Source organism: Eleutherodactylus coqui, chromosome 8 (genome assembly GCF_035609145.1).
Source record: "Eleutherodactylus coqui strain aEleCoq1 chromosome 8, aEleCoq1.hap1, whole genome shotgun sequence".
NCBI classification, from domain to species: domain Eukaryota; kingdom Metazoa; phylum Chordata; class Amphibia; order Anura; family Eleutherodactylidae; genus Eleutherodactylus; species Eleutherodactylus coqui.
The window spans coordinates 185,902,170-185,915,788 of NC_089844.1; the positions used below are offsets into that span (position 1 = coordinate 185,902,170).

The 13,619-nt window shown below is 45.8% G+C and overlaps 1 protein-coding gene across 1 annotated transcript in view; it reads left to right on the forward strand.

Annotated features, from left to right (window-relative positions):
* Positions 1-407: 407 nt before the first annotated feature.
* LOC136577261 (growth/differentiation factor 8-like) overlaps positions 408-13,619 on the forward strand; it is a 55,991-nt gene continuing 42,779 nt past the window's right edge. The window contains exon 1 of the mRNA XM_066577096.1: positions 408-969. Within this exon, the coding sequence (XP_066433193.1) occupies positions 606-969 (364 nt within the window). The 5' untranslated portion in view covers positions 408-605. The remainder of the gene's footprint in view (positions 970-13,619) is intronic.

Consider the following 13,619-nt stretch of genomic DNA (forward strand, 5'->3'; position numbering starts at 1 on the left):
TGGCTCGCGTTTAGACCGAACGATTAGCGTTCACCTTTGCTCTTTTGAATGACAATTGTTCCATCTAAAAGCACCATAAGTCAAATCTATATATTTGCATTAAAGTAAGAAAAAGCTAAGTTTTTTAAAATCAAATTCATTAAATGATGTAAAGAATGAATAATTTATGAGATAACAGGGACAATGAATGAGACATTCTGAAGTGTGAAGAGAAGGTGCCGATACACTGTAACAGCAGAGAGTAGGGATACTGTATGTAAATAGCCATTTGCATTCACGGCTCATATATCAGCACATTCCCCTTCAGGAAAAGCTCTGTATTTTGCCCGTTCAGTATAGCTGTATTGAATATCCATCCTCTGACAGCAAGAACCTAACTCCTGCCAGTTATATTCATTGTCCGTCTAACAACCAATCGCTGGCTCTGATGACAAAATCATAGCCCAAGTTGGAGTATAAAAGTACACCTAAGAAATACATGACTTAACATTGCTGATTTTTTTTTATTTTGCTGAATTCTTCCTTTTCTAAGGACCATTTATTTTCATCATCTGTAAACTGATTGTATAGAAGGAACATAAGGCATTGTTTTGTTTAAAGGGAACATGCTAAAGTTACGTGCCTGCAGTTATACTTACTTATGCATTCTGGTAGTACTTTCTCCAGGGCATGTGAACAGCAGCAACCAAGCAACAGAAAAGGACGCCCTTTGTAGCTCTTGTAACTGGAGGCAGAGCAGCAAATCTTCAAGAATAGAAGCCATAAAAATACAGATACTAAGCAAACTGCGACTGGAGCAAGCACCCAACATCAGCAAGGATGCGATAAAACATCTTATGCCTAAAGCTCCGCCGTTAGAAGAGCTGATTGATCAGTATGATGTCCAAAGCGATGACAGCAGTGAAGGATCCTTGGAAGAAGATGATTATCATGCCACCACTGAAACCATTATCACCATGTCCACAGAGCGTAAGTAAAGAATGCCAGTAATTCTCCCAAGAAAACCTCCAGTTGTTCATTCATTAGACAAGGCAAATGCTGTGTTTTCCTGACTGTACCCGACCGTGCCCTATGCATGGATTACTAGTAGACATGTGCAGCCTGCTCTGAATGTCCATGTGAAATCACTAAAATCACATTGGAAAGGCTTTAGAAGTGAGAGAATATGATATATATGATGAACAAGTTGCAGACATTCTTGCTGCAGGCTTGTTGGGGATAAGAGAGGCTGTTCTGTGCAGCTATACGCCTATTAGCCGTGTTAGTTGGGAGCGTCCACGCCGTCTTCTGTTCAATTCTGTGTCATTTACTTAAAGAAAACCCTGAATTACTTTTGGCTTGTGGCAAATAATAACGTGTTATTGGGAAATGAATCAAATTAATTAGAGTTCGATACAATTCTATGTGTATTCAAAACAATCTGCAACTGCTACAAAAGTAACAAAGTTTAGTCGACTTTTTATAACACAGTCTGATAACTTTCTGTGTTGCAGTTACTTTCCCTTTTCAATGGCTTTTGTTGCATTAAGGTAACAATAGCTTTTGAATGGCTTCAGTAAAGATAACTTGTCCAGAGCTGCCAACCGTCCAGAAATTACTGGACAGTCTATAAAAAGTCTATAAAAAGTAGCACAACTTTTTCCAGTGTCTGTGGAAAGACAATTGATGCGTCCTTGAGGCTGCGGCTACCTGGGCAGGTTCTTATGACTGTAGTTATAGCCATTTTACAGCCCACGGTGAATGTTGGTTATAAAGTCATGTGAACTGAGAAATGTATCACTTATCATTCATGACACTTTTCCAATGTGTTCGTACAAACTGTTGGCAACTTTTGGATAAGTTGTCCAGAAAAAAAGGCAAATTCTGGTTGGCAACTTGTTGTAGAAAGTCATCACAGGTAAAACTTTGCTGCGTCTGCAGACGACTAGTAAATGCTGCAATGACCCTTTATGTCAGACGGAGTGATGTGATTTCTGAGCGCTGACCGCCACGCAGAACGTCGCTGTCAGGTCTCACCACACGATGTTCAATAGCAGGTCTAATTTAGTGAATTATATCTTATTCAGACACAACTTGTACTCAACTTAGTCTGTAAATAAGTAGCAGTAGTTATTGGGTCACCACAAAATGCTGATTCTTTTTGGCCTATGACAGTACATAGACGGAGATACAATGTGGGTGGAATGAGGCAAAACTGGTTAGAGACGCCTGTCAATGAATGTCTGCTATAGAAATAACCTCCAGGAAAAGAGACGATTCGGCAAAAGAGACAAGATGATGACGAGCATTATAGTTAGTTAGGGTGCATTCACACTAACGATCTTCCTGCACAAGTTCCGTCCGATTGCAATATGGATGCAACTCGCGTAGGAAAATAAGCCGTTGGTTTCTTTACATCAATAATTCACATGAGCGATTTTTCGCTTACACCAATAGTGCCTGTCCTATCACAATCACATGTAAGTTTCATACAAGCTCGATACAATTTTTCTATTTTTACTATTGCAACAATGTGATTTTTATGCGTGTGAAATCGCTTACGCAGCAGTGCGATGGGACGTATTTTTATCACAAAGGGCATCGGAAACCTAAACACCTCGTTTACGGGTTTCTCGGACCGATATCGCACTCGCCCGTGTAGTACACCCTTGCTATTATTTCTTTACTATATTGTACAAATTGAAAGGGAGATCCTGTAGAGACCAGACAGAAGCACAAGCACCTCCTGGTCCCAGGATCCGTCCTACATATATAGCTCGGGGCCCGGCTTTCTTATATCCAACCTAAATATAAGGCATAGAGAAGGGCATTTATCTCTGCTATGGATCCAGAAAGTTCTAGCTCATTTTAAGCAGAACACATATAAGAGATAAGCAGCTGCTTCCATTGTATTTGCCACCTCTTTCTGGATAGTTCTTGTAATGCACATTCATGTAGTCTTCCTTTTCCTTCCTCGTCTTCATGGATGACATTAAATGCAGCGGCACTGAGAGTCTCTAGAGAAACAGATGTGTTTGCTTGGAATGCGCCATTTATGTGAGCCACGGTCGGGTGCTGATGCTTCACCAGTTTGTAATACTTATTATGACATAGATATATGACATCACACCTCCACTATTACAGAACCCCAGTGATGTCTATCTGCTGTCTCTAACACCATGCCCGTCTCCAGCTAAAACTGAACCTTGCAAAAACTGAACTTCTTGTGTTTCTGCCATCTACTAACCGACTTAAACCTGATATCACCACCTCAGTGTGTGGCGCCACCACCGCTCCTCCGCAGCTCACTCGCTGTCTTGGGGTCATGTTCTACTCTGAACTTTCCTTCACTCCCCATATTCAGTCACTCGTGTCACGCGCACCTCAAAAACATCCCCAGAATTCTCACTTTGCTTACTGTGGAGTAATCTTTTATTGTCGCCCACATCCACTCTCAGTTTAATTACTGCAACTCCCTAAAGAATGGGCTTTCCCTCACTAAACTCTCCCCTCCACAATCCTTCCTAAGTGCAGCAGCCAATTTAATTCTTCTGCCTTTACCCTGTGCCAGTCACTATACTGATGTTTCTACCCTGTGCCAGTCACTATACTGATGCTTCTACCCTGTGCCAGTCACTATACTGATGCCTCTACCCTGTGCCAGTCACTAAACTAATGCCTTCATTCTGTGCCAGGCACTATACTGTTGCCTCCACCCTGTGCCAGTCACTGCACTGATGCCTCTACCCTGTGACAGTCACTGCACTGATGCCTCTACCCTGTGCCAGTCACTATACTGATGCTTCTACCTTGTGCCAGTCACTGCACTGATGCCTCTACGCTGTGACAGTCACTATACTGATGCCTCTACCTCGTGCCAGTGACCATATTGATGCCTCTTCCCTGTGCCAGTCACTACACTGATACCTCTACCCTGTGCCAGTCACTGCATTGATGCCTCTACCCTGTGCACTGTCACTATACTGATGCCTCTACCCTGTGCCATTCACTACACTGATGCCTCTACCCTGTGACAGTCACTGCACTGATGCCTCTACCCTGTGCCAGTCACTATACTGATGCTTCTACCTTGTGCCAGTCACTGCACTGATGCCTCTACGCTGTGCCATTCACTACACTGATGCCTCTACCCTGTGACAGTCACTGCACTGATGCCTGCACTCTGTGCCAGTCACTATACTGATGCCTCTACCCTGTGCCAGTCACTGCACTGATGTCTCCACCTTGTGCCAGTCACTATACTGATGCCTCTACCCTGTGCCAGTCACTATACTGATGCCTCTACCCTGTGCCATTCACTACACTGATGCCTCTACCCTGTGACAGTCACTGCACTGATGCCTGCACTCTGTGCCAGTCACTATACTGATGACTCTACTCTGTGCCAGTCACTATACTGATGCCTCCACCCTGTGCCAGTCACTATATTGATGCCTCTACCATGTGCCAGTCACTTCACGGATACTCCTAGCATGTGCCAATCACTGCACTGATGCCTATACGCTGTGCCAGTAACTATATTGATGCTTCTACCATGTGCCAGTCACTATACTGATGCCTCTAGCCTGTGCCATTCACTGCACTGATGCCTCCACCCTGTGCAAGTCACTATACTAATGCCTCGATAATGTGCCAGTCACTTTACTGATGCTTCTACCCTGTGACAGTTACTATACTAATGCCTCCATTCTGTGCCAGTCACTACACTAATGCCTCTACTATGTGCCAGTGACTATATTGATGCCTTTACCCTGTGCCATTCACTACACTGATACCTCCACTCTGCGCCAGTCAGTATACTAATGCCTCTATTATGTGCCAGTCACTATATTGATGCCTCCTCCTACCAGTCACTGCACTGATGCCTCCACCTTGTGCTAGTCACTGTACTGATGCTTTGATTCTGTGCCAGTCACTATACTGATGCCTCCACCCTGTGCCACTAACTATACTGATGCCTCTACCCTGTGCCATTCACTGCAATGATGCCTCTACCCTGTGCTAATCACTATACTGATGCCTTTACCCTGTGCCAGTCACTATACTAATGCTCCATTCTGTGCCAGTCACTGCACTAATGCCTCCATCCTGTGCCAGTCACTGCACTGTAGCCTCCACCCTGTGCCAGTCACTATAGTGATGCCTCTACCCTGTGCTATACACTGCAATGATGCCTCTACCCTGTGCTAATCACTATACTGATGCCTTTAACCTGCGCCAGTCACTATACTAATGCTTTCATTCTGTGCCAGTCACTATACTGATGCCTCCCCCTGTGCCAGTCACTGCACTAATGACTCCATCCTGTGCCAGTCACTGCACTGATGCCTTTACCCTGTGCCATTCACTACACTGATGCCTTCATTCTGTGCCAGCCACTATACTGATTCCTCTACCCTGTGCCAGTCATTATACTGATCACTCTTATCAATAAGGCTCTCTGCAGTGTAGTGCCACGTATATATCTCCTCCCTCATCTCTATACAACAGTCCTGAGAATCAGCTGATCCTTGGGTTGGGAATCCTGAGCAGTGAAGCCCCTCCAATTGTCTATTGATGATCTGTCGATCATCAATAGAGAAATTTAAAAAGTCCCCAAATATTCTTTTAATACTAGAACACGGTTCATTATATAAACACCTGCACCAGAACCAAGCTCATAACATAAATACAGCACCAGAACCAAGCTAGTAACATAAATACAGCTCCAGAACCAAGCTAGTAACATTAATACAGCCCCAGAACCAAGCTAATAACATAAATACAGCTTCAGATCCAAGCTAATAACATAAATACAGCTTCAGATCCAAGCTAATAACATAAATACAGCTCCAGAACCAAGCTCATAACATAAATACAGCTCCAGAACCAAGCTCATAACATAAATACAGCACCAGAACCAAGCTAGTAACATAAATACAGCTCCAGAACCAAGCTCGTAACATAAATACAGCACCAGGACCAAGCTAGTAAAATAAATACAGCTCCAGAACCCAGCTAATAACATAAATACAGCCCCAGAACCAAGCTCATAACATAAATACAGCACCAGAACCAAGCTAGTAATATAAATACAGCTCCAGAACCAAGCTCATAACATAAATACAGCACCAGAACCAAGCTAGTAATATAAATACAGCTCCAGAACCAAGCTCATAACATAAATACAGCACCTGAACCAAGCTAGTAACATAAATACAGCCCCACAAGCAAGCTAAGTACATGAATACAGCACCAGAACCAAGTTCATAACATAAGTACAACTCAGAACCAAGCTTATGTACTGAGCTTGGTTCTGGTGCCATAGTTATGGTATGTTCTTGTTTCTGGTGCTCTATTTACGTTAGGTGCTTGGTTCTGGTATTGTAGTTATGTACCAGAAACTAAGATTAATAAAGGGATAAACTGAAAAGTTGAGTTATCCTCTGCAACAGAAGTTTGGATCATGTGAAATTATACCTCCCGGTATCACCCGAACATTGTTAAATAGATGCCAGGAGTCATTAGTTCCCAAGCAAGAATGCTACCAGCCATCATCCCTCTGCAGACCAAACAGCGACTACAGGATTGATCTGATGCAGTCAGTGGCAGAATAAATAATGACATTTCGTGACGTCACCCATGATTGGTTCCTTTTTTCATCTGGCCCAGACCACCACGAAGACTTCTTACAGATGCGTCTTGTCTTTTCAGAGGTCACCTTGCAGCTTTGGCTCTTTTATTTTTTCGTATCGTTAGCCCCTATTTGAAACCAGACTCTTAAAGGGATTGTCCAGGGGGACATTGTTATTTCAAAAACTGGCTCAGTCTGACATAAAAGAAGACATTCTCACATCCCTGTCCTCCTGTTGCTCTTGCTTCACCAGCTCATGGTCCCCATTAGGCTTCACTTCTGGGTGCGTAGCGAAGACATTCTGGTGCTAAGTCATGCGACTGGTGCAGCTAACTACTATATGAAGGGAGCTGCTGATTGGCTGCAGCAGTGACCTGATCTGGTGTCAGTAATATCATCACGGGCTCCTGCACCTGGAAGTGAAGATGAGCCAGGACCAGCAGGGGAACTGCGAAGGTGAGAATGCTACCACTGCAGACAGGGCCAGCTTAACCCTTTCAAATCCACTATCTGACGTCTAAAGACATTCTGATTGAAGGCTGTATAGCTCCGATGTCGGAAGACGTCCGGCAGGGTATTCTTACTGTATATTTCTGGCCGCTCTGTTGTCGGAGGCCTCTCCAGCATGTCCCTTACTGCAGTACTGGCTCTAGCCAGCAGATGGCGCCATTGTATAATGGTGAAAGAAAAAACACCCTAGGAAACCCTGAAGCCAAAATTGGATTGCAAAGGGTTGATAAGCAGAAGCTTTCTCTGAGAACCCCTGTAACGATGCCACTGTGTCCACTGGAGTAATTAAAAAGCACCAATTTGTCCCCTTAGTGTTTAATAAGCCACACTGCCCACCAGAATTCGTGATCCCCACTGTCCCCAGGGTGGCGTACCCCAAACTTTGTTTAAAAATGACATCGCTCACTAATAACAAACCGGTAGATGGAAAACAAGAACAAAACTCTCTCCTGTCTTCGCTGGCAGCCATTTTGTCTCGGTGCGGAATAAGTTGGCGCTATACTATAAAGATTATTATCCCCCTAGTGACGACTACTGTAGAATAAATCTTTTTGGTTCTCATTTAGCAAAACTGCCGTGTTGAACGTAGCAACCAATCACAGAACAGCTTTCATGCTACCTCAGGAGCTTCAGAAATTCAAGCTGCGCTGTGATTGGTTCCTAGGGGCCACAAGGACGTCTTATGGTAGGCAGTTGTGTTAAATTTCTGTATCTGAGTGTCATTAAATGGGAGTTATGAGGAGTCACATCAAGAATCATTTGCAATAACCCCGTACAGCGCCTTGTGAAAATCCCCCCCCCCCCCCTTGAACTTTGTTGCATTAGAGTCTGGAATTAAAATAGTGTTTTTTGGATGGATGGACGATCATTTGATTTACACAACACGCTGACCACTGTGAAAGTACAAAATATTTTATTCTGCGACACAAAGGATAATTACAGGGAACCTGTCAGGTCCTATAAGCACTATGAACTAAGTTTCTGGGCTGGTAGCTCTGGGGCCCAATAAACTGGGTGCTCATTTTACCGACCTCAGAAGGCTACCTGAACCATTCAGGGATTGAATTTAGGACCTTCAGATTGTGAGTGAGAGCTTAGGACTGCATTTCTGCTGGCTTAGCACGCTGTGCCACACGAGGCTCTACTCGCCTGTCCTCGGACCCCCGAAGAGGAGCTGAGCGTCTTACACTGTCCCAGCACCGCCTTCCAGGTAGATGGCCAGGTGTAAGCATGGGACTACTGTGACCAATCAGACGCCGTGGTTTCCCGTCCCCAAACTCCTGGCTTCATGGCGCCCACGATATGATCGCTGATACCAGGAACGACAATGGTGATGCTGCGGCCTCTGATTGGCTGCAGCGTTTACGTGCTTCCAATGTCCACGGGCGGATTTGATTTGCAGAATCCACGCGGAAGATCCGCAGTTCAAGCTGCCCATAGGGAAGCACGGGCGTCCGCAGTTCAATTTACACATACAAATCTGTTTTCCAGATTATGCATACAGAAAACAAATCGCAGCACGCTCTATTTTAGTGCGGATTCCGTGTGGACAGCTTCTATTGAAGTCAATGGAAGCCATCCAATCCGCTGCCCTTCCGCAGTTGACACTGTGGACAGACCGCGGATTCCACGGGAAAGCAGGAGGTTTAAAAAAAAAAACTGTACAGCACGTGTGCGCCGGCACGCAGGCTGGCACTTCTGCACACATCCACAGTACAGGAAAAAGAAGACAGGCACAGGTACGTATGGTTGCAGGCCGCCGGCAGGGTTGGGTTCCGCTGCGGTCTTCCGCATGCGGAATCTGACCCGCTCGTGTACATGAAGCATTAAAGGGGTTGTCCCACGCCGAAACGGGTTTTTTTTAAATTCAATAGGCCCCCCGTTCGGCGCGAGACAAACCCAATGCATGTGTTAAAAAAAAAAAACGTTTAGTACTTACCCGAATCCCCGCGCTGCGGCGACTTCTTCCTTACCTTAGCAAGATGGCCGCCGGGATCTTCACCCACGATGCACCGCGGGTCTTCTCCCATGGTGCACCGTGGGCTCTGTGCGGTCCATTGCCGATTCCAGCCTCCTGATTGGCTGGAATCGGCACACGTGATGGGGCGGAGCTACGAGGACCAGCTCTCCGGCACGAGCGGCCCCATTCACCAGGAAGAAGACCGGACTGCGCAAGCGCGTCTAATCGAGAGATTAGACGCTGAAATTAGACGGCACCATGGAGACAAGGACGCTAGCAACGGAACAGGTAAGTGAATAACTTCTGTATGGCTCATAATTAATGCACGATGTATATTACAAAGTGCATTAATATGGCCATACAGAAGTGTATAACCCCACTTGCTTTCGCGGGACAACCCCTTTAAGGTGCATAAGTATTTACCCCCTGAAAGTCATTGCTTTTTGGCACCACCTTTAGCTGTACTTACAGGTGCAGGTCTCTTGGGGTCCCGGTTAGCTTTGCACCCCTGATATTTTTGTCCATGCTTCCAGGTACAAATGTTTAATCCTTTTAAGTTAGGCCGGGGGGCACACCTGCCATGTGCGCGAGTTCTGCCCAAGAGGCCTCTTCATGTGCTGTTCATTACATGGACGGCTGCCACATTGACTAATCCTCGGCCACAGTACGAACAAGATTAGGACATACGACTTTTTTCAGCATTGTGCATGGCCCCATAGGCTATAATGGGTTTGTGTACTATCCATAAAATAACATGGGCAGCACATAGACCCAAATACACTAGTGTGTCGGAGACTTTAGGTTGTGTTGGGGTGCAGTAGTCAAGTCATGCCACAGATTCTCAGTTGAATGAAGGTCTGGGCTCTAAGGCTCTGACTAGGCCATTGCAAGACATTTAGATGTTTCTCCTTAAACCACTGCAGTGTAGCCAATGTGAGCAACGTGCATTGTGTTCACCATTCTTGGTTGCAGCATTCACATATATTGGAAAAGTTAGGCTTTAATACAAGTATACTTTCAGAACAAACTTCACTGCTCATCACTGGCATACTGCTAGGGGTCATAAGGGTCGTAATTTTGACCCGGCCGCCTAGTGAATGGGGGCCCCTTGTCCCCCGCCATATACAGTTTTACTGCCGCTGTGGGTGGCGCTCAGGGAGAGGAGGGTCGTTACCTCGGGGAGGGGCAGCTAATTCAGCGCTACAGACTCCCCTGATGCGTGATCATAACTGCAGTCTATCAGTGCTGCGTGGTTAATCCGGTCGACAGTGGCTGATAGTGAAAGAGAAGTTAGGGAACCATGCGATGCAACGCGGTATGCGCTGTGTGTAATTACATTTATATAGCTGGTAGAAGTTATACTGTATAACTCACAGCAGCTGTACATACATATATATATATATACATACAGGATATACCCAGGTTACACAAGCATGCTGCATATCACTATATACAGCATGTATAATTTAGCTGTACATATATAATTATATACAGGAGATACCCAGGTTATACCAGCTTGCTCCATATATAATGGGAGATGTATATCTTATACCAGCTGTAGATACATATACACAGGAAATACCCAGGTTACACCAGCATGCTGCATATCACTATATATAGGAAGATGTAAATGCTGGATGCTGGTATAACCTGTGCATATCCTGTATATAATTACATATTGTGGGAGTGTAGTTAGCAGAGTGACCAGCAGAGGAATCCAAAGCGGTCAGTCTGCTAACTACTGAGAGAGAACACCTGTGTGGATGTGGCAGGAAAGAAGTTAAAAGCTTTGGTTCCTGCCACACTCAGGGGTTGTGGAGTTCCTTTAGTCTAAGAAAGACTGCCCTTTGTGGGATGAGGGCCTGTGAGATCCCAGAGGGTAGCTTATATGTTGCTGCCCTTTAAATGGTTTCAGAGAGAATGCCTGAATAGAATGTTGTTGATTTTTTTCCCCCATGTCATTGAAAAGAAACAGATTTTTTTTACTTTCACCACAATCTGGCCTGTGTGGGTTTTCTAAGTGCTGCCAACCATCTCAGAATAAAAGATGGCGATCCTGAGCGAGTGACAATCCACCAGATGGTCACATATGGTGGATCATATGGCGGGCAATGAAAATGGCGCACTGTGGAGCCCTGAGAGGCCAGAGCTATGGTGGTGAGCACTTCTGGGAGAAGTCTGCGGAAATTTAAAGGGCCATGAGGTCAGAAAGTGAGATTGCTGTGGGCAACGGATGTGTTGTGCAGTGGAGGACAGCTACAGACAGCTCAGTGAACTTTTTCCGTGTAGGTGTTACAGCCTGGAGGGCAGCAGGTGGTGGAAGAAAGGTTGAGTGTGATCTGTGTCCAAATGCAAAGAGCTGCACTGCCGCATAGCAAGGCTTGGGAGTAGTGAAATGATTCCCGGGGTTCGTGAAGGGTCGCAGTATGGACTTGATGGACTCAATGTTGCAAATGTGTTACATAATGTGTCTTATTCAAAACTACAGTGTGAATTGGCTTCTAAAGGACTGGAGGCATCCTAATCCTAAGTGTACGCTCACTTACCATATAATAAACCTATCTTATAATAACCAATACTTACAACTTCTTGCTGAAAACGTGGGTTGGCCACAGCTTTATTAACATTTTAAAACATATATTATAACCTTTAATTTAACCTAATTTCCTAAGTCTAAATTCCTCACGCTTTCCCATGCCGTAAACTGTTGAACTTTTATTACCGTAACGGCCACAGGACGTTCGTAAGCCCCTTGTTACCTAGGGCTTGCAAACCCTCCTCTAAGCCGTAGCCCGCATGGGAAGCTCCCGGCCTACATTCACCAGCTGTGACAACTTCCGACTCCTTAGAACACCTTGCCTCCCTGCACCCTGCCCCTTACCTGGGCGGGTTGGTGGGCGTCTGCTCTTTCTTACGTCCTTCTTCTTCCACTCCTCGGCAGTTTGTGGCTTTTCCCGCTCTTCTCCTTTCTACTTCCTGTTCTAGCTCCTCCCTCCCCACTACCTTTGCTCGCTAATGTCTAAACCCCTCACCCCCCTGCCCCCAGTCCCACGCCGCATCGTTAACCACTTTGCGGCCTACAAGACTGGGGGCATCCTAATCCTAAGTGTACGCTCACTTACCATATAATAAACCTATCTTATAATAACCAATACTTACAACTTCTTGCTGAAAACGTGGGTTGGCCACAGCTTTATTAACATTTTAAAACATATATTATAACCTTTAATTTAACCTAATTTCCTAAGTCTAAATTCCTCACGCTTTCCCATGCCGTAAACTGTTGAACTTTTATTACCGTAACGGCCACAGGACGTTCGTAAGCCCCTTGTTACCTAGGGCTTGCAAACCCTCCTCTAAGCCGTAGCCCGCATGGGAAGCTCCCGGCACACGGTATGCGCCGTATTCCTATGGCGCATCCCGCCCCACCATGCCAACCCTAGCCAATGCCATCTCCACCCCGTCCTGAAGTCCTGACAAAAACGTGTCCAAACCAACGTCATTAAGGTGCACTCCATCATCCCTAAGTGCTCCTTTTTCCTTGTCCTCGAGTTCCCAATGGCGAACTGCCACTCCACCCAACGATTGAACGAATCTAGACATCCTCAGGTTTATCAATCTTCTTACTCGCTCAATCGCATCACCGTCTCTGGCACCCCTCCAGCATCTCCTGGCCACGATATCCGAGCATACAAGAACACAATCCTGGAAACAGTCTCGAAAACGCATCATGTCTTGTTTCATCAGCACTAGTAATTCGTTCATTTTAGTTCTTCCTAAGTCGTTCCCCCCGGCGTGAACGACCAGTATAACTCTCCGGGGGGTCCACCTGCTGATTTTTAGCACGAATTGTAAAATCCTGGGCCATTGAAGCCCCCGCACACCAATCCAGTTTACCAGCGCGCCACTCAGACCCAGATTCCTTCCCATAGGTCGAGTGGCCGCTCTTCTCTCCGCCCAATAGATAAACGAGTGGCCGATGATCCAAACATGCCATGGGTCAGTTGCTGAAACAAGATAAACATAGCAAATACCCGCAAATTGCAAGAAAAAACACCTACGTAACCCTAAGCGTTTCCGTACACATCAATCCTACTCCAAAACCACGTCTACCGTACGGTCCGGTCGTATGTACGACTTGTACGCTTGCGATTTCCATCGCCCCAACCGTTTCAAACCGTCCTCCGTCATGCCGTGGGCTTCCGCCGTCGTAGCGGCCCCAATCCTAAAAGAATGTGTCCCGAATTCTACCGGCTCCAAACCGCACTTCTTTAATGCCGAACGTAAAACCGCCGAAAATTGAAAACGCGTGAGCGGGGAACCAGATGCATGCACTAAAAATTGCCCGCTCTGGGGGCGCTTTTTTATGAACTCGCTAATAACCTGCACCGGGCACCATTGTGCCCCTAATTGGTTAATGGTGAGCCAGTCACCTCTCCCATAAATGTCCGTTTTCGACTTTCTTATACCTATCCGTATGGCCGGTCCCGTAGCGATAACGTCGTTGGCCCGTAGGCCACCCGACTTGACTTTACT